The sequence below is a fragment of the Chiloscyllium punctatum genome, chromosome 20 (assembly GCF_047496795.1).
Source record: "Chiloscyllium punctatum isolate Juve2018m chromosome 20, sChiPun1.3, whole genome shotgun sequence".
Taxonomy (NCBI): Eukaryota; Metazoa; Chordata; class Chondrichthyes; order Orectolobiformes; family Hemiscylliidae; genus Chiloscyllium; species Chiloscyllium punctatum.
The window spans coordinates 12,697,884-12,725,095 of NC_092758.1; the positions used below are offsets into that span (position 1 = coordinate 12,697,884).

The 27,212-nt window shown below is 47.0% G+C and overlaps 1 protein-coding gene across 1 annotated transcript; it reads right to left on the reverse strand.

The window, feature by feature from the left end:
* On the reverse strand, positions 1 to 27,212 carry LOC140491893 (protocadherin-18-like). The gene is made up of 6 exons (XM_072590332.1): positions 26,938 to 27,212; positions 15,164 to 16,656; positions 7,917 to 8,005; positions 4,694 to 4,857; positions 3,440 to 3,932; positions 1 to 640 (listed from the first exon to the last, which is right to left on the reverse strand). The coding sequence occupies exons 1-5, from the start codon at positions 27,149 to 27,151 to the stop codon at positions 3,442 to 3,444; spliced, it is 2,451 nt and encodes an 816-aa protein (XP_072446433.1). The 5' UTR covers positions 27,152 to 27,212; the 3' UTR covers positions 1 to 640; positions 3,440 to 3,441.

The following is a 27,212-nucleotide window of genomic DNA, read 5'->3' on the forward strand; positions in this document are numbered from 1 at the left end:
TTTAATTACTTAAAAAAGGTTCAAATTTTATTGTAAAAGCGCAAAATATACATTAGGCAGTTCAAGCAATAAAAGGAAGAAACATACAAATATATAAAAACACCATGATCATTGGGCCAGGGAAAAAATCATTAAATAGGGTAGAAAAATATTCTGCAGTCCTTAACTGGGATAGACAAAGGGTAAGTTCAAATATTTACCACACAGCCTCTTTTCAGTAAAAGTCAGGGAAATATTTACAAAATCCTTTCAATGAATGAACACAAAACTAACAACATTTACCCCTTACCCATGCTCCAGGGTCCAGTCCTGGGGCAGTGAAGCACAAAAGTCAACATTTCATGTGAAAGTCTTTGGTTTTCTAACCATCAGTTCACAAACACACAAAACAAACACACACAGACACACCATCCTGCATTAACAAATCTGTAGGAGGCCTCAGAGGTTTTGTTTTGGGGGGGGGGGGGGGGGGGGAGTCACTGAGTGTCAATCCAGGTTAGGTACTTCAAGCAGCAAGGTCATGGTTTCAATTGTTCACTCCATTTGATCTCTTCAGCCAATGTCTCTCAAGAAACCACTCAGAATGCTGGACATGACCTTCGATATAGACACCCAACCTCCTCTAGATGATTGATGAGATCTAGAACAGAAAGTAACTGTCAGTAATATACAGATTAACATCAAGCTTTGGTTGTCTTTCCACACAACCTATAAGTTGAACATCAATACCAAAGTAGCACTGAATGATGCCAAGAAACAAATACTACAATGTATGGCACAGACACACCAACACACAACCCAGTGTTTATATATCATGGGTCTACTCCCATCATTTTGTATCATCTCCACTCGCATATCCTTTTTTCTCATTCACACACTTACCTAACTTCTCTCTTCAGTGCAAAGTAGAGGCATTTGGAAAGCCACATCCTCAGGATGTGATAAAATTCAACACAACCAACAAAGCGTAGTCGCTATCATAACTGTTGAAATGCTGCAGCAATAAGCGAGGGGGGGTGGGGGAAGGGAAAGAGGGGAGGGGGGAGGGAGGGAGGCAGGAGAGGGAGGAGAGCTGCATGTACATAGCATCCATCGTGACCACACAGTGTCTCAAAAGGAACAGCAAGCTCCCACAAAAATGATAATGATCAGACAATCAACATTTCCAAACAAACAGACTGACATTACATGGAAGTTTGCCCTGCCTGAAAATGTTGACAAGCTCGAAAGGTAAATTTGATCATTTTTGTGGGAAAGAATCTCTTTGGAAAGTCACAGGCACTGTTTTTGTATCACTCAGATTGTCTGTGAGAATACCTCTGGCAAAAACACATCCATTCTGACAACAGGACTAAAGAAACCACACCCTGGTTGAGCTACAGGAAGCACCTGGCATGGATGTTAATAAAAGTCATTCTACATTGAAAGGGAAAAAGGCAGCTATGGAGAAAGAACTGTGGGGAATGGTTTCAATTGGATATCTCTGGTGAAGAGCTAGCACAGCATGATGGGTCAAGCTGCCTTCTTCTCTACTATATCCTTGATTTGAAGAATTATATTGTGGAAGATCTCAATACCTAATCTAACAGGATAGATCACCTCTCACTTTTCCATCAGCAGATAGGGAAATTTGAAGCTTTGTCTAGTTCCAAACCCCAAGTGAACTTGTTCCCATTAAAATTTAATATTTTTCTTTGTCCTTCCTCCAGGCTTCATTGTCTCACAAATCCACAATAAGAACAAATTCTGGCAGTGCCTAATAGTGTGCACAGTCATGACTCCAAAAAGTAAGAACGCTAGTTCAAACCTCACTCCAACCATTTGAAAAGACCCCAGAAATACATATTTTAAAAAAAAAACACTTGCCTCAGCAAAACAAAAACGCAAAGTTGTCAGAACGTCAGTTGCTTCATGAATGCTTCCTTTTAGAAGGACAGTTATCATTATCAGGTCTGAACCTATACATGACTCGAATTATACCCCAATCTGCAGGTAAATCCCTGCCCTCCGGAGATATGGGTTCAAAACTTCTTTATAGCTTCTGGAATTTAAACTTAATTAATAAATCTGGAATATAAAAGCTAGTCTCCGTAATGGTGACCATGTAACCATTGGATCATCATCAGAACCCATCTGACTGGCTGATTTCCTTCCTTGAAGGACATTAGTGAGTCTTACTTGGTCTGCCCAACATGTGACTCCATACCACAGCAATGTAGTTGAACTCTTAACTACCTTCTTGGCAATTAGGGATGGGTGACAAATACCAGGAATACCCAAGCCTACAAAAAGTAGTTTAAAGATGGCTAACACTTTAGCAGGCAGTTACAGATGGACAGTAGGAGTCAGTCTTGCCAGTGATACCTGCAAGTCAAAATGCATTTTGGTTTCAAAAGACAATGCATTTTGGTACAGGACAAGAAGGTTTAAAAGAAAAACAGAAATTGCTGGAAACACTCAGCAAGTCTGGCAGCATCTCTGGAGACAAAGCAGAGTTAATGTTTCAAGTCCGCTGTAACCCATCAGAACAATTCTGAAAAAGGATCACTAGACCCAAAATGTTGTCTCTGCTTCCTCTCCACAGATGCTGAGTTTTTTCCAGCAATTTCTGTCATGGTTTCTGATTTCCAGCAGCTGCTATTCTTTGTTTTTGTTAGGACACAAGACCTTTTGCAGAAATATTTGCATCATCAATAATTACAGGTGAGGGTAGCTAATGTTGTACCTTTGTTTAAGAGAGGTTGTAACGAGAAACTAGGAAACTATAGATTTGTGAGTCTGACTTCGGTTGTGGGTAAATTGTTGGAGGCGATCATAAAAGATAGGATTTATGGGCATTTAGGGAGGCAAAAATTGGTGAGAGATAGTTAGCATGGTTTTGTGTGAAGAGAATGTCTTTCAAACTTGATCGGGTTTTTTTTTAAGGAAGTTATCAAAAAGATTGATGTTAGCGTAGTAGATGTTGTTTATCTGGATTTTCGTAAAGCCTTTGACAGGGTAACACATGGTAATATTAGGTTACATGGGATTCATGGTGAGCTTGCCAAATGGCTACATAACAGCAGGAGACAGAATAATTATAGAGAGATTACTGCTGCATGGTAATAGTGTAGGGATATAAAGACAAAAAAAAAGCATTAGAGACTTTTTTTTTTTTACACAGGGTGGTTTGCATGGAATGAACTTCCTGAGGAAGTGATGGTTGGGGCATAATTACAACATTTAAAAGATATTTGGGTAAGTACATGAATAGGAAAGATTTGGAGGGATATGTGGCAGGAGCAAACAGGTGGGACTAGTTTAGTTTGAGATTACGTTCAGCATGCATTGGTTGGACCAAAAGATCTGTTTCTGTGCTGTATGACTCTAAGAGGGTAACTGCAGTGCCAATGAGTGGGAACACCACAAATGCTCAGTGACATGATAATCACTCACTCACCATTAAACCAGTCGATGGAAGTCCAGCTCTGTCCCATCTCTCTGCTCCGTGGCTTCCTGCACCACAGGGAGATGCCTTATTCCACTCCCAGGACGACCACATCCAGGAAACCTGCCCCCAGGTGGCACTCCGATCCCATCCCCCTCGCTGCCGCTAAAGATACTCCTCCGACCCGAAAAGTTGAGGAGAAGCTTGGGGCTCGATTCTGCATATACCTCGGCTTTCTGAGACAGCAGGAGCTGGAAAAGGGCACTCATCTCAGTCAAGAGAGACCCTTTGACAGCAGACTCCTCTGTCTCAGCATAAAGCTCCATCGAGTTTTTGCCGAAGGTTGAGAAAGTGGTCTTCTCACCATCGCAAATGGGCGGAGAATTCTCAATTGGCTCTGGCTTGAAGACATTCTCCTTGTAATCCAATGGTAATGGTGACGGTAACATCCAGCACAGCTCCTCCAGACTCAGCTCCTCACCTGTACTGGCCCTCGCTCCCAATTCTGGAACACAGGAAATGTGAATAACTGAAACTAGAGGGGCCAAACATACCAAGGTGGGGTACTCTTGCAATAATGACACTGGAATAATATCCTAGAAACACAGGCTAACTCTCTGGGCAACGTACACAGGTCTGATAGCATCGGTGGGGAGAGTCCAATCTGTTGTAAAGAAGTTTATCAAATCCAGAAACATTAAAGACAGTGGAATATCTACTCTCTGCTATTTCTATTTGACTGGGTTGGCACGGTGGCTCAGTGGTTAGCACTGCTGCCTCTCAGCACCAGAAACCCGGGTTCTATTTCAGCCTCGGGTGATTGTCTGTGCGGGGTTTCCATGTTTTCCCAGTGTCTGCGTGGGTTTCCTCCAGGTGCTCTGGTTTCTTCCCACAATTCAAAAAAGTGTGCAGGTTAGGTGAATTGGCCATGCTAAATTGCCCATAGTGTTCAGAAATGTGAAGGTTAGGTACATTAGCTAGGGATAAATGTAGAGTAGTAGGGGAATGGGTCTGGGTAAGATACTTCTTTGGATGGTCTATGTGGACTTGTAGGACCGAATGGCCTGTTCCTACACTGTAGTGATTCTATGAGTAACTCTTTTTCTCTCCATAGATACTGCCAGACCTGATTTTCTCCATTATGTTTCAGAATTTGAGCATTCTTGGTATTTTGATAATTCCCTGGGGATGTGGGTTCAAATCGAAACACAGCAGCTGGGGCTTGCAAGACTGCCAGGGTCAGGCTGACCCAGAGACTCCCCTCACCTGGTGTTGTCCAGCCTCCCCTAGACAGCAGATCATTCAGTCCCTCTTCAAGCAGACAGTCAATGGGCGAGTTTCTACCGGTATCACAATCGCTGTCTCCCTCCTCGCTCTCTCCCTGACCGCTGTCCTTCAGACTCGTCCTGTCAGCTTCTTGCATTGCTGCCCTGTGATACAGGTAGAAAAGACAACAACCGCCTTAATCTGGTATGCCCAGGAAGAGATTTAAAATCTGGATAGCTAGAAAATAATTGGGGAAGGAATAGAAAAGGAAAGGGGTGGGAAACCGAAAGAGGGAATGAGCTACACTATAGAGAAAGAAAGAGAGAGTTGAACAAATTGTATAATTTTTTCAATGGGCCATTAGGCCTCTTTTTGTGATCCATAATTTTGTTTAATTAATTTGCATTTATACAGCATCTTCAATTCCAAAGTTGCAAGTAGGCAGATAAACGTGGGACCAGGCCATGGCATTGCCACTCAGCTGGGTACTGAAGGGGAAGCATGTCTATGTCAAAGTGATGCTTCACTGTGAACAATGTAGAAGATGTCTATTGCAACTTAGATACCATTGTGATACTAAATGCAAAATCAATTCCAACAGCCAGGGAGCTCTCTGCAGCATCCTGGTCAACTTTTATCCCTCTGATCACTTACCTCATCGCCATTAGTGAGATCTTACTGTGTGAAAATTGGCGGCTATGTTTCCCCACACTGCAACTGTGACTATACTTCAAAATTACTTCACTGCCTGCCAACCACTTTGAGTCAAGCATCTGGAGGTGCAAGTCTTTCACAGTAACAGTGAACCTGCAGCTTGGAAGCCAAGAATGTGCGCTAAAACCCAGTCTGGATGTCCGGGAGGGAGAAGAGGGGACAGACAGACAGACAGACAGTCTTCTTCTCTCTCCTTGCTTCAAGGAGAAAGTGATTCTGGGAAGGGTGACAAAGTGGGGTATATGTTACCCTAACATTTCCATTCAGCATCTCCACAGCAAGTACAATAGGGAACTCAACTGGTCTGACAGCCACAACAAATGTTGCTGAAACCAATGCCACCTCCCCCACCCCCCCAAACTCAAACACAAAAGCATTTCAGAGTCAAAGGTGTACTTTTTTTCCAAAAAAAAAGTGTAGCCACTGTTGTAATGTAAGAAGTACAACAGCCATAGATAGCACAGCAAGATTCTGTAACATCAGTGTGATCACACTCATAATTCTATTTTTTGGTGATGCTGGTTGGAAAAAAATATTGATCCAGAACACTGAGGAGAACTCCCAAACTTTGTCAAAATAGCAATCTGAAATCTTTTAAAAGGAGAGCAAACTGGAGCTTGAATCATGCAAGACGCCTGAACGTCAGTGCCGTTAGCAGTATAGTACTTCTTCAAGGGAGCGTGGAACCAGATAGTGAGCTGGGAGTGTCCAAGGGGGACTTGAACCCATAACCTTCTGACCCAGAGATGACAGTGCTACTCACTGAGCCAAGACTGACTCCATCACTTGCAAGTACTTTGACTATAAAAGGAAAATGTTCCATAAAACCATTCATGGAATCAAAAGAATACAGTAAAAAAATGGCCATTCAGCCTATCAAGTCCACGCTCACTCTTATCCAGCAGTCCAATTACACCCACTGCTTTGCTCTTTCAACCCCCTGCAACTTACCTCTCCTTACACTTTTTTTCCTCTAATAGTTATCCACGCTTTTAAGGCAACTACTGAATCAGCAACTGTTCTATGGACATGAAAGCTCATGGCAGTGTCTGAACTGTTGCTGCTACCATCCTCTTTAAAGTGTCAGCAACCACAGGGCCAGCTTGGTTTCCTGTGGTTGAGGAAAACCACTTCCTGGTCTAACTAGAAGAGTGACCAGTTGTTGACAAGATGCGGTTTATTGCATGTCAGCAAGTAGCTGCAGGTTACATTTACCTGATCAACATTATTAATGACTGATTGACCAGATGTTAGGACTTACTCCATTGAGATCCTACGGTATTCTGCCCAAAAGTCCATTTGGCAACACCCGAGTGGGTTTATGGCATCATTAACTCCTTCAGACCTTTTTATTTCAGTAATCAGGGGCTTGGGCAGATTTCAAGGGCCCTGCTATTGTGCCTTATTCAGGACACCAATCCTGGTTCCAAGTATAGCAACACCACCCTCAACCCGAGCCACAGCTATTAGGCCCTGACGTACTCCCTGACCTAGGCCCTGTCTGTAACCACTGCATTATAATTCCACATCCTAAACATTCCCAATATATATCAATCTCACGTTGTATCACCTCGAGTTATTAACTGTTCCAAAATTGCAAACAGCATCTTTGTGCCGAGAATATGGAAGAGACTTGTTGTGGTTCTGTTCGCCGAGCTGGGAATTTGTCTTGCAAACGTTTCGTCCCCTGTCTAGGTGACATCCTCAGTGCTTGGGAGCCTCCTGTGAAGCGCTTCTGTGCTGTTTCCTCCGGCATTTATAGTGGCCTGTCTCTGCCGCTTCCGGCTGTCAGTTCCAGCTGTCCGCTGTAGTGGCCGGTATATTGGGTCCAGGTCGATGTGTTTGTTGATAGAGGCATGGCACTCATCCACAGACTCTAGGAATTCCCTGGCTGTTCTCTGTTTGGCTTGCCCTATAATGGTAGTGTTGTCCCAGTCAAATTCATGTTGCTTGTCATCTGTGTGTGGGGCTACTAAGGATAGCTGGTCGTGTCGTTTCGTGGCTAGTTGGTGTTCATGGATACGGATCGTTAGCTGGAAGACAGCTAACGATCTGCATCCATGAACACCAACTAGCCACGAAACGACACGACCAGCTATCCTTAGTAGCCCCACACACAGATGACAAGCAACATGAATTCGACTGGGACAACACTACCATTATAGGGCAAGCCAAACAGAGAACAGCCAGGGAATTCCTAGAGTCTGTGGATGAGTGCCATGCCTCTATCAACAAACACATCGACCTGGACCCAATATACCGGCCACTACAGCGGACAGCTGGAACTGACAACCGGAAGCGGCAGAGACAGGCCACTATAAATGCCGGAGGAAACAGCACAGAAGCGCTTCACAGGAGGCTCCCAAGCACTGAGGATGTCACCTAGACAGGGGACGAAACGTTTGCAAGACAAATTCCCAGCTCGGCGAACAGAACCACAACAACGAGCACCCGAGCTACAAATCTTCTCCCAAACTTTGAACGGAAGAGACTTAATAAGAGAACATACCTGTAGTTCTTCAAATATTTATTTCCTCGAAAATTTGGCTTAGCTTGGAACTGTCCTTGGTGTAATAAGGAGAGCAGCTGGGAGATTTGCTATAAAACAGAAAAGGAAAAGATAATTTAAATGTCACAACATCCCCCCCTACACACATTGCCTCCAGAAATGAATAGGCTATCAGTCTTAACTTTTAAAAGTGTGCTCAAAACTAGCAGCTTAGTAGTTCAGTCTCGCTATGTACAGTGAGATTGTTCTAATATTGAACTACCAACCCAGAGGACCACATTCAAATCCTACCATGTTAGTCATAGATGTACAGCACAGAAACAGACTCTTCGGTCCAACCCGTCCATGCCGACCAGATATCCCAACCGCCAACATCTGCTCATATCCCTCCAAACCCCTCGTATTCATATACCCATACAGACACCTTTTAAATGGTGCATTTGTATTAGTCACCACCACTTCCTATGGCAGCTCATTCCATATACGCACCACCCTCTGAGTGAACAAGTTGCCTCTTAGGTCTCTTGTATCTTCCCCTCTCACCCTAAACCTATGCCCTCTAGTTCTGGACTTCCCCACCCCAGGGAAAAGACTTTGTCCATTTACCCAATCCATGCTCATGATTTTGTAAACCTCCGACGCTCTAGGGAAAACAGCCCTACCCTGTTCAACCTCTCCCTATAGCTCAAATCCTCCAATCCTGGCAACATCCTTGTAAGTCTTTTCGAACCCTTTCAAGTTTTACAACATCGTTCCGATAGGAAGGAAATCAGAATTGCACACAGTATTCCACCAGTGGCCTAACCAATGTCCTGTACAGTCACAACATGACCTCCCAACTCCTGTACTCAATACTCTGACCAATAAAGGAAAGCATACCAAACACCTTCTTCACTATCCTATCTACCTGCAACTCCACTTTCAAGGAGCTATGAACCTGTACTGTCTGAGAAATATAACTTTTTAAAAATTCTGGAAATAAATAATGTCAGCCAAAATGAGCAGGAAGTATTGCATTGTCTTTAAATCTCAGGTGGTTATTTAATGTCCATTTAGTGAAGGAACCTAGCCTGGCCTGAATCTATGTATACCTGCAGTCTTTCTTCAATGTGTGTCACTCTTACCTACTCGTCTGGCAAGACAACTGATATCAAACCAGCTACCAATATTTCAAGAATATGGCCCACCAGCACCTTCTGAGCACAACTACAGATACACAAGGGAAGCCAATGCCGTAGTGATAATAATCAGTGAGGCTAATCCAGAGTCCCAGGACTCTCATTCTAGTGACATGGGTTTGAATCAATGGCAGATGGTGAAATCTGAATTCAATAAAAACTTGGAATTAAAAAGCTAGACTAATGCCAAAAATTTAAAAACCCCACACAGTCATCCAAACCCACAACCTCCACCATGTAGAAGGACAAGTGTATCAGATACATGGGAACAGCACCCCCTGAAGTCCCCCTCCAAGCCACTCACCATCCTGACATGGAAATATATCCTGATGGACCAATTGACCTAATTCTGTTCCTATGTCTTATGGTTCCTGATCAGAGTGTGGGTCCTGTTAATCCAGATGAGGTGGCTGTAGCGAGATCTGCAGCATTGAAATATTCTCATCATGGTTAGCCTCAAGTTGCTGCTTTAAAAAAGGTGGCATGATCCGCTTTACACGAATCACTCACTGTGTTAAACCCACTCAATAAATCCCAATGACCTTTACAGAAAGAGGCACACATAAAGGAAAGGTTAAGCACCAGTGGACAAGGGAAATAATTTTAAAAACCACTGGAATGTTGCATTTTACTTTAAAGACAGGCTGGAATACAAGTACAACAATGGGTGCAAGTTATGTAAAAGCCGTTCAGAACTCTGGTTAGCCCCATCTGGAAAACTGCATTCCTGGGCACTGCATTTCAGGAAGGATGTAGTTCATCATAATGATGCCCAAAAGGTTAGATTATAGGCCAGGTATACACTGATACTCGAGGGATTGCAAATCCAAAGGGGAGAACTGACCCCCAGCCTTAACAGCTTTGGCTTTCTTTATGTTTTATGGAATGCTAGTGGCAGCGGGAAGAATGCGAGGAAGACTGTGTTGCAAATTTCCACTCCCCTTTGTATGAGGAAGTGCTTCCTAACATGACCTCTGAACAGCCTGGCTTTAACTTTAAGGGCATGTCCCTCATTCTAGATTTTCCCCCAGAGGAAACAATTTCTTTGTATCCACCCATCAACTCCTTTAACTACCTTAACACCTCAATCAGATTATCTATACCCACAGCCAGCGCAATGTTGACACAGGGACATTAGGCCATGAGCTGCAGGAAATTTAATTAACCTTCCCTGGCATTGGCAGAGTTTTATTTGTACACGTCTGGAGTGGAGATTCATTACTAGGAGAACAATGTGGTGAATTTATCCTGCTTTGTACAGGACTCCTGCAGGAATGATTCCCTGACTACAGCTGCTGTCAGCCTCTTGCCAGTGAAGTGAGTTAATCAACCTCATGAAGTGAAAAGCATTCGGAATTAAGAAGGTGGGATTTTCCAAATAGTGATGTTGTCCAGAAACAGTTAATGGGCTATTATAACATTTTCCATTTGCTGCACAAGAACAGGCAGGTCTTGTAGGGCAGTGGACACTGTCCCTGTGCCTGAGAGTCAGACACTGAAGGTTCAAGACCTACCCCAGGACATGATGGCAGAGGAAAGGCCAAACAGGTCACGTATCAACTTTTAATTCGTTACAATACTCTCTGACAGCGAGAGCAGGAGACTCTCCTGGCCTGTCTTCAAATGGAAAGAAATTGGAGCCTCTACCATCACAATCCATAGCTCCAGATCGCAACTTAAATGTCGCCATAGCAACTAGGACTCAATGAACTAAAACATCACAGGGACAAAAAAAAGGAATCTAGTGATGTGTCTTGAGCTTCTTCTTCCAATTAGATAATGATTGATCTTTAAATGTACTCAACACTGAGTTAAGGTGGAGGTCAATAGATTTCTGAATACCAAGAGTTATGGGGATGGAGTGGGCAAAGGCACAGAAGTGTTTGATCAGTCACGATCGTACCAAATTGTGGAGCTATTCAATGTTTCAAGTATCATTCGTTCCATACAAATGCTAGGCAATGACTATCTACAATAAGAGGCAATCTGACCATACCTTGACAATGCCACCATCACTGAATTTCCCACTATCAACATGCTGGAGGTTTCCATTAACCATAAACTCATCTGGACTTGCTACATAAACAAAAATGGTTAAAAGAGCAGGCCAGAGGTTAGGAATACTGCAGCTTATAACTCACCTCCTGACTCCCTACAGCCTGTCCACCAGTCGACAAGGCACAAGTCAGGAGTTTAATACAACACTCCCATTTGTTTGGAAAAGTGCAGCTCCAACACTCAAAGTTTGACACTATCTAGAATAAAGTAAAACAGTTGATGGCAACACATTCACAAGCCTCCATTCCCTCCACCAATACTCAGTGCACTGCAGAAATTCAAAGATCTTTAGACAGCATCTTTCAAATCCACGACTACTTCCATCCAGAGGACGAGGGGAACAGACACATGGGAACACCACCACCTACAAGTTCCCCTCCAAGCCACTTACCACCCTGACTTGGAAATATAACGACATTCCTTCACTGTCACGGAGTCAGAATCCTGGTAGCATTGACAGTCTATCTACAGCAAACGGACTGCAACGATTCAAGAATGCAGCTCATCACCTCCTCCTCAAGGAGGAAGTAATAAATGCTTGCCCGACCAACATTATGTTCCAAGTGCGAATTCAAAAATGTTCTAATAGAACCACCTCAGCTCCATATCCCTTATTACCTTTGCTCAACAAAACTCCAATCATCTCAATCATCAAACTCCAAATGAACCCAAACACTAAGAGGTTGTTTTGGGAGAGAAAGAAAAAGTTCCAGGTTTCCACTGTGCTGACCGTGAATGTGTTTTCTGACATCAATTTTGCACCATCTTGTGTTGGATTCTCCCACACCAAATAATGTGTCTGTACTGAGCCTTTTAGCATTTTAAACACTTCAACTTCTGTACTCAACATACTAAAAGCCTAGTCTATGCCCTGGTCTATAACTTAACCCTTTTAGTCCATATAATTTTGGTAATTCTGAACTGCACTCTGTGCAAGGTCAGCAAATCTCTTCTAAAAGGCACTGCCCAAAAAATGCATGCAGTATTTAGGATGGGGAATTATCACTTCTTTGCATTTCAGTCCAGGAGTTAAATGCAACATGCCATAGCACTTTTGATTACTGTTTGTAATCCTGCATTAGCTTTTAATACAGTGACTGTTGGAAATATTCACGTGATGAGTTAGTATCTGAATAGGAAGAAACAGTCTCCCCTATGACTTTCGCTGTTACCATCTCTGATTTCCTCACTGTCAATATCCTTGGTGGAGTGGGGAGAGAAAGAAGCAGACAAAAAAAAAAATGGAGAAAAATAGACAGTTAGAATCTTAGAATCTCTACATCATGGAAGCAGAACATTCACCCAATCAGTTCACACCCACCCAGATCCACATCCTTACCCCTGCACTAGCAGCAGTGGGATACATACCCATGGCCTCTGCAGAGGCTGGACAGACAAGGAGAGAAAGACAGAGTGGACCAGGAACTGAAATAACCAGCCTTATAATTTTGCAGCTATAAGAACAAGAGGTGTCCCTTGATTTCTTTGCCCCTCCATGATCCACATTTTTAATAATATGATATTCATTTCAAACTGAGAAAGAGGAAAGAGGATGCAAGATAATACACTATCTAGATTTGTCTACAAACATCAAATGTAGTATGTAAATTCTATACAAGATTGTGGCAATCTAAATAAAAACATCAATCTCACTGTCAACATTGAAATATTAAAAATGACAGGCAAGCACAATGTTAGAACTCCACTAAGTCAAGTCAGAATTAAATCTGGATATTCATTTCCTCCTGCTGTGATTAATAAACAATAATAAAGCTTCAGTGAAGCCTACAACTGAGATTTCATGCACTAATTTCAAAATCCTTCCCAATCATGAGAAGAATGGCATCAGGATATATTCTCAAATGCTGCATTTTCTTTTGTGGGATGTGGTGTAACTAGGGGAAACTGAGCATTTGTTACCCCTCCTTAATTGCCCTTGAACTGAGTAGTTCACTCAGCCGTCTCAAAGGGTAGTTAAGAGTCAACCATATAGCTGTCGGTTGGAAGCCATGCGTAGGCCAGATAAAAGGTGGCAGATTTCCTTCCCTTAAGAATATAAGTGAACCAGATAGTTTTTTTTAAAAACAACAAATCAATGATCATTATCACGGTCACCAGTGAGAGCAGCTTTATAGTCCAGCTTTCATGAATTGAATGAGTGGTGTTTTTCTGGATGGCGATCAGTATTAGGATAATTGCTTACAACAGACATAGATGATTTTAAGAGTTGGGGGACCAAGTGTAGTGTATCAAAGTTCACAGATGGCACAAAGATGAATGGTACAACAAAGTGTGCAGAGAGATATAGATAGGTTAAGTGCGTGGGCAAGGCCTGGCAGATGAAGTATAATGTTGGTAAATGTGAGGTCATCCATTTTGGTAGGAATAACAACAAAATGGACTTATGATGAAAAATTGCAGCATGTTACTGTGCCGAGGGACCTAAGTATCCTTGTGCATCAATCACAAAAAGTTGGTTTGGAGGCGAAGGTGGTAATTGAAAAGGCAAATGGAATATTGCCCTTCGTTGCTACAGGGATGAAGTTTAAAAAAAAAATGGGGAGGTAACACTGCAGCTGTTTGGGTGCTGGTGAGGTCACATTTGGACCTTTTTTTGGTATGTTTTGGTCTCCTTACTTGAGAAAGGACGTACTGGCACTTGAAGGGGATGCAGGGGAGGTTCACTATGTTGACTCAAAAGTTGAGACGGTTGCCTTATGAGGAGAGATGGAGTACACTGGAACTGCGGGGGCAGGGGGAATCTTATAGGAAGATATAAAGTTGTGAAGGGAATAAAAAAATAGAAGCATGAAAGTTGTTTCCACTAGCAGGTGAAACTAGAACTGGGGGCATAGCCTCGAAATAAAAGGGGAGCAGATTTAGGACCAAGTTGAGGAGGAACCTCTTCATCCAGAGGGTTGTGAACCTCTGGAATTCCCTGCCTTTTGAAGCAGTTGAGGCTCCCTTGTTAAATGTTTTTAAGGCAAAACTAGGTAGATTTTTGAATAGAAAAGGAACTAAGGGTTATGGTGAATGGGCAGTGAGTGAAACTGACTCCTTGAAAAGGTTAGCCATGATCATATTGAATGGCGGAGCGGGCTTGTTGGGCTAGATTGCCTACTCTAGCTCCTGGTTAAGTTCTTTTAAATTTAAATTGCACTAGCTGGCATAGGGCTGGCAAGAGGCTGGAAGAACACAGCAAGCCAGGCAGCATCAGGAGGGACAGAGGTCGACTTTCGGGTGTAACCCTTCTTCAGGGCTGCTTTTAAAAAAAAGTTGGGCATGGTAGGACTGGTCAGCAATGGTTTAGCCTGGCCCTCTGCATCACAAAGCCTGTGTGTCACCTTCTCCGCAATCAGTGATGCAGATCTCACACTGGCAACAGCTTCCTGCTCAGTCTGTCACAGGGAGTGCACTTGTGACGCAGTGTTAGTGGTGCTGGGAAAGCACAACAGGCCAGGCAGCATCCGAGAAGCAGGAGAATCAATGTTTCAGGCAAACGCCCTTCATCAGGAATGAGGCAGGAAGTCTCTGGGGTGGATAAATAGATCACCCCACCTCGATCCACCTTTTGCACTCATAGCTACCTTCTCCCCAGCCCCACACCCCTATTTATCTCTCCACCTAAAGGCTCCCTGCCTCATTCCTGATGAAGGGCTTTTGCCCGAGATGTCAATTCTCCTGCTCCTCGGATGCTGCGCTTTTCCAGCACCACTCTAATCTTGACACTGATCTCCAGCATCTGCAGTCCTCACTTTCGCCTATGCAGTGGCAATGTCCCTACCTCTGAGCCAGGGGTTCAAGTCCCAACTGATCCAAAATGGTGCAACAGGACGTCTCTGAACAGTGGGATTAGAAAGTATCGAGAATGTGGGCTCACTGCTCAGATCATAGAAGATACAGGTGAGCATTTGCCGTGGGGCAGTGATAATGCCCCTCTCTCTGGGTCGGGGGAGGTGCAAATTCAGTAACAACATTCCTAAGTTAGGAAGTATCTCCCGCTCCTCTTACCTGAACGTGTGGCGAGACCTGCGTGAGTTCCAGGGTGCAATCCGAGAAGCCAGCCATGGACAGTCGGACCAGTTCCCTCAGCAGCTGACGATGCTGGGAGTCCCGCTCCCTCCGGAGGGTGGGATAGGCTTTCTCCGGCCCCGGCCCCGGCCTCTCCTCGGGGGCTGGCTGGGGCGGAGGGGGAGGAGAGGCGGACGGTGGTCCGGCGTTCGCCCCTCGCCGGCTCCGTCCTCCGCCCGGCCGGAGGAGGGTGATGTCCGCCTTCTGGATCTGCCGGGGCGGTCTCTTCGGGTGCAGCCGGTAGGCGGTCTCGGCTCGGCGGCAGTTGTAGGCCCGGGAGTCCCGCTTGTCGGCCGCGCACCGGGCCCGCACTGCCAGCAGGGCGGGCAGCAGTAGCAAGGCGGCGGCTCCCAGCGCCCCGAGGCACAGCACCGTGACGGTCGGAGGGCCCAGGCTCTGGCCAGCGAGGGTCGGGTCGCTGGCGGCGACGAACGACAAGGTGAAGGTGGCCTCGGAGGAGAGCGGGGGGCTGCCGCGGTCCCAGGCCCGCACCGTCACGGCCCAGTCTCCGGGCTGCAGTACGCAGGCGCGGATCTCCCCGCTGCTGCTGTCGATGGAGAAGGCCCCGCCTCCCGCCGCGAGCTCGTAACGGACCTCAGCGTTTGCAGACGAGTCGGCGTCCTCCGCCTTCACCCTGGTCACCACGTGACCGCCGCGTCGCCATGGAGATGGCGGCCTCCCGCTCGGAGCTCCCTCGGGCTCCTGGAGCTCGCACTCCCCGGCCGCCTCGAGCGGCACGGTGATCGTCAACGAGCCCGGCGAGGTGAAGACCGGCCGGTTGTCATTCACGTCGCCTATGTCGAGCCTGACTGGCACCGTGGAGCTGGCCGGGGGCTCGCCGCCGTCCCGGGCCTCCACCACGAACTCCAGGGCCCTCAGCCGCTCGTAGTCGAACGACACCCGTGTGTAAATGGTGCCCAGCTCGGGGTGAACGCCGATCAGTGAGGAGACGGGGAGCCCCACCGGGGACGAAGAGTCCACAATGGAGTAAGTGATTCGGCCATTGGCGCCCTGGTCCCTGTCAGAGGCCGTCACAGTCAGGATCGTGATGTTGGGCGCTTCATTCTCTGGGATGGAGACCCGGTAGGCGCTCTCTGCAAACACCGGGGCGTTATCATTCACGTCGACCACCTTTACAGTGATGAGGATGGGGGGTGAGGCAGGAATTGCACTTCCGTCCCTCAGGGTGATCAGCTTCAGGTGGTACTCTGCCCTCTTCTCTCGGTCCAGGCCGGCCTGGCTCACCATCAGGTAGTTGTCCTGGTAGGTTCTCACCAGCTGGAAGTCTCCCCGAGCCTCCAGCTGGCATTCCAGTCGGCTTCCAGCCTCCACCAGAGCAATGGGCGCGTTTGATGCCAGTCCCTCGGGCACCAAGATAACCTCAGGGCCTGCTCTCGACGCTCTGACTCCATTGGCCCCCATGTCACCCAGAGCTTGGAGATCATAGTATGTTAAAAAACAAAAGGAAAGAAAAACGTGGTTTGAGTTAACAAGGGCACCTCACGTTTCCAAATCAATTCCCAAGGTGCTCTGGGAATGGCGGTCAAACTAAAGCTGAGACTGAACTACATCAGGAGATTTGGGTGGAGGGATGCAGGTCAATGTGGTTGGTTTTAAGGTGGGGAATAACAAAACAGAGTTGAGGGGAGAATTTCAGAGGAGAAGACATCGCATCCAATGGGCCGGGGCAATGATAGAAATCGGGGATACTCAAGAGGCTAGAATTGTACAGGCGCACAGATCTGAAGGGGATCTTAGTGGTGGAGGAGTTTGGAAGTAAGGACGTGAATTTGGAAATCCTCTAGCAACTTACATAAGCTGAAGTGTAATACATATTTCCTACATTTCCCCCAAAGTCAGTCGGTGGGTGGGTGCACTTTTAAAACTTTCCAGTAGTGTGCAGGTCTGCCACTGTGTAGCAGAGGTCAAGTAAGAACTTGAATGTGTTTGTCACCCTATCTTTCCACCCTCTCTCCCACTTCTGTTCAATTCCCATTATTGTCCCTCACTGATCAATGTAACACAGGAACAAGCCATTGCCCATCTGTCAGCTCTTTGAAAGAGTTAGTCAGTTCGTGCCAGACACTATAGTTTCACTAATGTCTGCATGATTTTTCCCTAATTCCCTTGTGTTCTTCTTGTTCCTGCTTCTGCCACTATATCAGGCAGCATGGTCCAGATCAAACAATTCACTATGCAAAAATGTGTTTCTTCATATCCATCAATTCCTTTACTTTTGGTAAATCTCTTAACTTTGCAGCCCTTTATGACTGGAAATACTTCCGCCTTATTTACTCCAGCAAATCCATTCATGGTTTTCCATACCCTCTTTCAATTCTTTCCTTAACCTTTTTAAAAGGAAACCTTCCATTTCTGTAGCACCATATACAACCACCTCAGAACTTCCCAAAGAACAATTAAGCTACTTTAGGAAAGGTAGTCAACATTATAATGTAGGAAATGCAACAGCCAATTCATGCACACAAAACAATCTGTAAAAATCACACCACATACAAGGAAGGCAGAAACTTCAGTGATAATAATCAGACGCTGTCCATGAGATAAGTAGTGGCCAAACACATCTGAGTGCTCCACTGCTATTTTTCAAAATACTGCCATGAAAACTTTAATGTTCACTTGTGAGGGCAAAGAGGTTCGCAGTTTAATACTGAAAGACAGACAACCAACAGTGCAGCACTTCCGCAGCAATGTACTGAAGGGGGGTGATAAACTGCCCCGTGTTTACCATGGAGCAAGGCCCACATCGGGAGAGCCAGCAGTATCCATTTTAAAGCAAACAGTATTCATTCTAAAACAGCAGCTGCCAGCCTGACCACGTGATCAGGAGAAGGGGGCCCAAAGACAGATCCGAATACACACCGGACCAGACACTAGTCAGGACTCCAGACAATGGTCATGACTCTCAGATCGAAACCCACCTTATAATCTCGTCAAGGTTCCAACTGACACACACCCATAACCTGATCATGCCAAACAGTCCTACACAAAAGGCAAACACCAAACGAACAGGATGAATCTAACAGACACTTTGGAAGTAACAAAGAGGGGTGCTGTTTGGGTGTGACCCGGTTGAGTGCCGTATAATCGATGGTGAGCCAATAGCTCCCATCCGGCTTACGGACTGGCCATATGGGGGAGTTGGTAGTGGACACCGCGGGTCGCAAGACACCGCAGCCGGTGATTTCGGTCACAATGATCTCTACGGCACGCAGCGCCTCGGGTTTGATCAGGTACTGTCGGTGCGGGGGGTGTACAGGTCCGAGTATCCGCTCGGGAGGGGAATGGACAAGGCCGCAGTCCTGCTTGCTTGTGGCCCAGACCTCCAGGACCAACTGGCAGACTGTTCCGAAGGCACCTTCTCCGGTCCAGTCCCGGGTGATAGGGACGCAGGGCGCGAGTGCAGCGACCGATCTAGTGGGGACCCATCTACCCTCAAGGGTGCTCTTATGGGATTTGCGGGACGTCCATAGGAGGCGCCGGTGGAACGCGTCCACCACCGCTCCCAGTTCGCCTAGCAGGTCAATGCCCAGGATTGTCCCTTCCGAGTTCGGGCAAACCCAGAAGTGGACAGGGAGTAGAATGTAATTGATCTCCAGAAGGGTGGCCTCGCTACGGCGGGCCACCACCGAGCTTCCCCCCACCCCCGTGATGGAAATGGAGTGATGGGTGGAAGGGAGGTAGAGGTCGGTGAGGGAGACTGACGCCCCCGTATCTATCAAAATGTTGCATCGGCAGCCCCCAAGCGATGCAGAAACCCAGATACGGGGGTCGGCGCTACTCAGTCCTTACACTGGGCAAGTAGCTGTAAGAGCTCAAGCAGCTGCCCGCGACTGAGCTGATCCCAGTCGGGGGGAGGGAGGCTTCGGGCTAGGGCTGCAGGGTTCGTGGAGTTTTTGCGGCCATCGGTCGCCGTTGGTTCCCTGCTTGGGGGTTCCTTGTTCGCTGGGATGTGAGGGGTGCCGACGGTGGGCATGCCGCGGTGGGGAACGGCCCCAGTGCTGACCTGGGTCGGGGTCTCCGGGGCGTCGGAAGGAGAGGGGGCAGTTAGACTTGTAGTGACCCGTCCGTCTGCAGCGGTAGCAAACGAGCGGCCCAGGTGTCGACAGTGCCACAATGGTGGCCGGGGCTTGGTTATCGAGGGACATGGCCCAATTCTCGAGCTCCGTGAAAGAGACGTAGGGTACCAGGCCTGTCCGGAAGACAGCCTGGTGTGTGGGGCCTAACCTGTCCTTATATAGTTGGATAAATGCGGGGTTCTGCCGGTCAGCATCGGGGATCCCGCTATACGCTTGAAAGGCCTCAAAATTACGGGCCCCATATTCCTGAGCACCCTCGCCGGGTTTCTGGGTGACGGCCAGTCGACCGGCGTGTGGCCGAGAGCCTCGCTGACATCAGCCTTAAAGTCCGCAAGGGCGGCCTCCTGTCCGCGACGGCTGTCACTGAGGTCGGTGCACCAGGACCCATTCTGGTGCACAGATTGGAGCCTGGACCACAGGTTCTCCGGGAGTTTGGTCCGGACCAGACCGGCCACGTCCCTATTGTGGAGGTTGTGGCAGATCTGCCTCTCCCTAAGCCGCTGCCAAAATTCAGCATTGTTGTGGCGGAGCTTGAGGGTGGGGAGCCTGTCCAGGGGTTTCATGGTATCACCTGGGGTTAAGGAGACATATGTCATTTTAAGGTGGGGGTTATGGGTTTGGGACGCTGGTTTCCCCTTCTCCCCACCCCCGGGGTATATTCAACTTTAACCGGGGCGGCGCGAGCTTGACTTGCGTGTGATTCCCGGGACCCTGTGTTGTCCACGAGCCCCTCCCAATCCCAGGTGGGGGACGGCGGGGCACTTGGAGGCTCAGATAATGTCGGTAGGATCGTACGGTTGGCAAGCGCCTGGGCTTCGATGTGTTCTGAGGCCTGTTTCTGCTTATCTTGCACATATAATTGGACCTTGCTAGCGAGCCTAACATGTGCCTGAAGCACAAGGATGCAGGCTTTCTCGTATCTATCCCTTTTCTGGCAGGCCCACCACTCCCGCTGGGCATCCAGCGGATCGGCAGGACGCCAGCCCGATCGGAGCATAGCCTTGATGACCTTTTTATTCTCGTCGGCTATGAAACGAGTAAGGGAGCCTTCTGGCCCCCATTCTAAATCGCCTGCCATGCAGCCAGCCATGTTGGGGGGTGGTGGGGGGGTGCAGCGGGCTTAATGGAAAGACGACTTAGAAATAACAACACTACCAGTGTGGGAGCGCAAGAGATTTAACTGGCGCTAACTTATTCACCTCCTGGTTGGTGAGCCCACTCCCTGAAATCGGACCCTAGCCCCCGGGTCGAAGGCAGGTGTGGGTTAGGTACAAACGGGGCGTGTGTGTATACCCGATCGTGCGACCCCGGGTTACTGTGAGTCTCACTCTCACTGCCTAATGCGCAAAGACTGTGCGTGTCCAGCGAACACCAGGCGTGAACCAGGGGCCCGTGTGCAATGGCGGGGGGGGGGGGGGGGGGGAAGAGAGAGAGAGAAAAGAGAGAAAAAAAAAACGGCATGAGCGCAGACCACTAGAAAAACAAAAATGAGATAAAAAGGACTGTACCAGGGCGCGCAACCTAAACAAAACCGTGAGTCTTTCTCTCACCGTCTGAAGTTCAGCGGCCATGTGTACCCGCCAGCACCAGGCATGAACCAGGGGCCCGTGTGCGGGGGGAGGGGGGGTGGAAGCGTGAACTCAGACCTCTCCGCGCTAATCCCACAGAGGTCACCATCCGGGACTGTGGACGCAATGGGCGAAAGCTTGGCCCAGAGGCTCCGCTCATCGGGCTGGTTTGGAGGACTTCCCGTCTTGTCGCACGCGTAGGCCTTCCAGACCCTACCGCGGACTGAAGGAATGGCGCCAAAATAAAAACCAGGCTCAACATACAGTGGGATCCCCTAAACTCCCACTGCAGAGGTTATCCAGGAAGGCTTTGTTTGTCGGTGTTTTACACAGGGGGGTCAATCTGTCAAGGTCTCGTGCCTAAAGTCGTCGGTCCAGGGAAATTCAGTCCATCAGTTACTAGAACCCGTCAACAATAAATGACAGTAAACGAAAATCAAAACGGTCTCATGCACAACTTTACGAGTGCTTCGCGATCCTCCGCAGGTGGGCGATTGGGATCACTCACATACACACGCACTCTTACAGAGTACTCTATCGTTACCTGACTGCCGGACCCACTCTGTTCACAGGTTCGGATAACAGTCGGCAGCAGAGTCCCTTGCGGGGCTCTGGGGAACTTTTACGGGAGAGGTAAAAAGAGTAAAGATACTCACCCAGAGCCTTCGCAGAGATCCAGCAGCCATCATCCTGGACGAGCCCCCAATTGTTAGCGCGGATGAAATGATCTCAGTCCGAGCCCAGAGTGCGATTCGACAATCGGCAATTTATTAAAGTGTTTAACGCCGGCAGAAACCAACCGAGGTCCGAATCTCGATCGCTCTCTCATTCCCCGTGCGACGTTACAAGTTATATGCTTCATGAGTCAGGATGTAGGAGATTGGGTATGAATGAGTGTGAATGGTGGCAATCATGGCTGGAGTATGTGTGAATGTCAAGCTTCCTGCCGTCCTCGGAGAGTCGGCAGCATACACAAAAGGTGTGCTGTTTATCTTTACGTAAATGGGTCCGGGTGCTATCTGCTTGTCTCTCCGTGAGGGCTGGAGGCTAGCACGCCCCTTTGTTACTTCCAAAGTGTGTTAGATTCATCCTGTTCGTTTGGTGTTTGCCTTTTGTGTAGGACTGTTTGGCATGATCAGGTTATGGGTGTGTGTCAGTTGGAACCTTGACGAGATAAGGTGGGTTTCGATCTGTGAGTCATGACCATTGTCTGGAGTCCTGACTAGTGTCTGGTCCGGTGTGTATTCGGATCTGTCTTTGGGCCCCCTTCTCCCGATCACGTGGTCGGGCTGGCAGCTGCTGTCTTAGAATGAATACTGTTTGCTTTAAAATGGATACTGCTGGCTCTCCCGATGTGGGCCTTGCTCCATGGTAAACACGGGGCGGTTTATCACCCCCCCTTCAGTACTGTGATGTTAACTAGGGTCAGACCTCCAGGAATATTTGCATCCAGAACTAGGAATCCCTCAAGAGTGTGATGCTGGAAAAGCACAGGTTAGGCAGCATCCAAGGAGCAGAAGAATCGACGTTTCGGGCATTATGCCTGAAACATTCCCCACCTCCAGCTCCTTGGATGCTGCCTGACCTGCTGTGCTTTTCGAACACAACGCTCAGCTCTGATCTCCAGTCCTCACTTTCTCCTAGCAATCCCTCTTGGTCCAGGTAACCAACTTGTTGGCATTGTGGAATGGTGACTCAGAGGGCAGACAGATGCTGGCAGCAATAGTTAGAGCAGAGATGGTGCTCTAATCAGGTTGGAGAAAGTGAGGACTGCAGATGCTGGAGATCAGAGCTGAAAAGGTGTTGCTGGAAAAGCACAGGTCAGGCAGCATCCAAGGAACAGGAGAATCGACGTTTCGGGCATCAGCCCTTCTTCAGGAATGAGGAAAGTGTGTCCAGCAGGCTAAGATAAAAGGTAGGAGGAGGGACTTGGGGGAGGGGCGTTGGGAATGCGATAGGTGGATGGAGGTCAAGGCGGTGCTGTAGCACCGCCTTCCTAACCTGCAATCTTCCTCCTGACCTCTCCGCCCCCACCCCACTCCAGCCTATCACCCTCACCTTGACCTCCTTCCACCTATCGCATCCCCAACGTCCCTCCCCCAAGTCCCTCCTCCCTACCTTTTATCTTAGCCTGCTGGCCACACTTTCCTCATTCCTGAAGAAGGGCTGATGCCCGAAACGTCGATTCTCCTGTTCCTTGGATGCTGCCTGACCTGCTGCGCTTTTCCAGCAACACCTTTTCAGCTCTGATCAGGTTGGTCAACCACCTTGGCTGAAACCGTAGCATGAAGACCTACTATATCCTATCCTAAACCTCAGGCATCTGCTTCCCAGTGTCAACAAAGCCATTCTCATCCTAATAATTTTGATTGAGTGCAAACCTGGCCCCTGCCCCACCAACTCCCAAGGTCGTAGTCTCCACCTAACATTTCTATCTTCTACCATGGACATATGCTAAGGATCCCATAGCACACTCCTACCAACCTCTTACCCTCTAAACCCGAGCTCATCCAAATCTGTACTGTCCTATTAGCTAACTCACACTGTCCCCATTCATCCATAACCACAGTACCAGGCCATGATAACCCCTTAGAGGGAATCTAAGCACTTCTTCTTGACATGTAGTATTACTATCACCTAATTCCCCACTAGTAAAACTCTGGAGGCTACCACAGCCAAAATGTTGACTGGATTATCTATTGCTTCAACAGCAGGTCAGAGGTTAAGAATCCTGCTATAAGTAACTCACACCCTGACTCCTGCCTGTTCACAATCTACAAGACAGTCATAGATGTGATGGAAAAACTCTCAACTTGCCTGGATGAGTGTACATTCAACACCACCCAAGAAGCTTGACATCATCTCAGGCAAAGCAGTCCATCTCATTTCCATCCTATTCCAACATCTTTAACAATCTCCCTCCATTTACCTACAAGATGCACTGCTACAACTCAATAGCTGTTTAAAGCACCTTTTGATCTCACAATGACCTATAACGATACAGGCGGAGGATCCCAGAAACAATAGGACCACCAAGTTCCCCTCCAAACCAAACACAATCTTAACTTGAAATTCTATTGCCATTTTTGGACACAAAGTTCTGGAACTTCCTTCCAACAGCAATATGGGTGTCCCTTCAGCACATGGACATCAGTGGTTCAAGTCAGCAGCTTACCACCATCTCAAATGCAATTAGCACAGTCCATGTACATGAACAATGGAGCAAAATTAACACAGAACCACACAAGGTGATAGTGACAAAAGCTGGTAAACAAAGCAGTTTTTAAAAGGAGCATCTTAAAGAAGGGGTGGGAATGTGGAAATGGTGAGGTTTTGGAAGGGAATTCCAGATCTTGGGGCCCTTGCCAAGACTGCAAAAGGTGGAGCAATGAAAATCAGTGCACATTAAAGATCATAAAGTCGACAAACCTTTTCTTGGCAGTCAGAGCCTGCCAAAGTGAGCAGGAAATCCTGGACTATGTCAGCAACAAAAACGTCACTTACCTTCAGGATATGGAGTTAAGAATCTAAATATAGAGGCAATGGGATTCCTGAACTTTATCACTTAGATCCCAAATCTATGCAGCTGATTTCAATCCAGTGGAATATTCCTGCCCAGTAAGATTCAGGAATTGTATAGAATAAAAAGAGGAGGCTGTTCAGCCTATCACTTCAATACCATTTGAAATATTTATCCAGTTGTTCTCACGCTTGCCCCATACACCAGGAATTTTGTACTGTTCAACTATTAAACATTTCTTTCTTTAAGTTACAAGTGAATCATATTTCAGACTGCACACTTCAAATCACAAAGTCATTATTGTCTCTAATTCTTTGTCTAAATCTGTTTTCTCATTGCTGTTCCGCTATAAAGACCATAAGACATTGGAGCAGAAATTAAGCCATTCAGCCATCTAGTCTGCTCTACCATTCAATCATGGCTGATAAGTTTCTCAACCCCATTCTCCTGCTTTCTCCCTGTAATTCCTTTTCCCTTGATACTCAAGAACCTATCTATCTAGGTCTTAAATATACTCAGTGACCTGGTCTGCACAGCCTTCTTTGGCAATGAATTTCATAGATTCACCACTCTCTGGTTGAAGAAGTTTCTCCTTATCTCCATTCAAAGAGGTCTTCCCTTTACTAAGGCTATGCCATCAGGTCCTAGTCTTTCCTACCAATTGAAACATCTTCCCAACATCTACTCTGTCCTGGCCATTCAGTATTTTGTATGTTTCAATTAGATCACCCCCCCGCCCCACTTCTGAACTCCAAGTATATTTATCCAATCAAAACTTTTCACTAATTTTAAAAGTCATAACTAAACTTCTCCTCCACCTTCTCTGCTCCAAGAGGACATTCCATCTGACTCTCCATCTGTGGGAAATCTCCTATGCAAAACTTTGGAAGAACATACTTTTACTGTGCTGGCCAAATTATTTCGACAACAAGGCAATGGCACAAACACAAAAAGGACTAACCCTAGTAGCTGAGTAAACACATGTGGGGGGGAAAGCTCCCATAATTATTTTTAAATTATTGCCAGATGTCCTAGCCTGTTAAACCTAATTAATTGTGATAATACAAGTTATTGACAATTTCCACACAGGAGCTAATCTTAAAGTTTCTGTTTATTCCTAAGCTAAAGTCTTTTCCCCCAATTAGGTTCAATTACATGGGAAGAAAGATACCATAACAGTTCCGTTGTAAGATGAGATGTTAGTTGTCCAATACTTAATCTAAGTCAACAGGTGATCTCTATGTCCTTGTTTGCTATGATCTGCCTGTAATGCTCCCAAAACAAAGCTTTTCACTGTACTTAGGTGCATGTGACTACAATAAATCAAATCAAATTAAGATAGGTCCATATTGATGGTGCAATCTATAACACAGCCAGTGGCCATGCATTGTCAGGTGTGAAGTAAATCTTTTGTTGCTGTACTCTGTATAGATTTCAGCACAATTATCTGTTGTAACAGGTTTGTAAAATTAATAAGTATCTTCACACAGTCCTCTTTCATTGAGCACCAACAGTATGATTACTATTCGCATACACAGCCTTGATGTACATAACATTTCTGATTGGCCTTCCTACCTTAATAACAGATACATTGGTCTTATACCTGAAACAACTCTTTCAAAAGGGCTGTCACAGGCCTTCAGCATTGTAAGATTCTTTGAATTTTTATATCCCATGACAGGGTAGTTGATGAAAAGTTAGGTGTGTGTGCACAATTGATACCTCTGCTGTCAGTGTCAAAAGTTCACCCTTTCATAAAATAGATAGAGTACGTTTTGCCAGTAGAATGGGTAATGCTACCCAAGTACAGGACTGCACAATCCTACTGCTATCAGCATATGTTGAGGTTAGTGATATTTCCTGCCGCTGGTGGGTGGGTGGTGATCATTGTCAAACTACCAGGAAACACCTGGCAATCTTTACACTCAATACAAAATTTACACGAGACAAGTGACTAATAATCACAAGCCCTCAATAGACCTCCCTTGGCATTACCGTGCTGATTGTGACTGTCCATTATTTGGCAATTTCTCTGCCGTCGTGTCCCCATACTCCCTATCCTTCCCTGGCTCAGCAACACATACAGATTGGTGTCCCTCCCTGACCTAATCTGCTCTGTTCCTGAAATCTACATTCCCACGCTCACCCAAGTTCTCCAACAGCTCTTCGGGATCAGATATGAAAATAGGGTGGAGCAGTGGGGAGGAGCAGTGGGGAAGAGCTGTTGAAATGGAATAAGAGAGCAGCAAAGTAAGTGAGACGGGATGGAGTAAAGTGCGGGTTATTTGGAAAAGGGCAGATTTTGGGACGTGGGTACTTCTGGAAGGAGGAGAGGTAGTTGGGTGGAGGAGGAAAGAGCGAGAAGAGGCGAAAATTCCTTGGGGGGGGGGGCGGTGTTTTAGAAATTTGGGCTCTTACGGATGGTCCGGTTCCAAATTTAAAGAGCTTTTATTCTTCAGTACAATTCAGTGACCACACTACCCACTGGCACCCTGATCCCAATTGGCCTCAGGACCCTGGAACCGTTACCTCTTCGCCCCAGGCGGCAGTGAGCGGGACCACCATCCTCTCGTGCTCCAGATTCCTGCTCTCGGCGTCTCCAGTCCGCGGGCTCCCGGGACGGGGGCAGTGGCCGGACCCCATCGTCCTCCTGATGGTGCCGGTAAGCGACCCCCGCCACCGACACATCCCGAGGACAGGCGGTGGTGACAAGGCAGCAAAAGAGCAGCAGTGCCTGTCCCATGGCGGCAGTGCCAGAGCTGAGTGTCTCAGTATGGGACAGGAATCCCTGAATCTTCCGAGGA

What these genes read in the sequence shown, in the direction of transcription:
- LOC140491893 (XM_072590332.1), bottom strand. Translation starts at nt 27,151, where the DNA reads ATGGGACAGGCACTGCTGCTCTTTTGCTGCCTTGTCACCACCGCCTGT. An exon ending in AAATATTTGAAGAACTACAG is followed by an intron (nt 4,858 to 7,916) that starts GTATGTTCTCTT and finishes CCTGTATCACAG; the next exon opens with GGCAGCAATGCAAGAAGCTG. An exon ending in GGGAGGCTGGACAACACCAG is followed by an intron (nt 3,933 to 4,693) that starts GTGAGGGGAGTC and finishes CCTGTGTTCCAG; the next exon opens with AATTGGGAGCGAGGGCCAGT.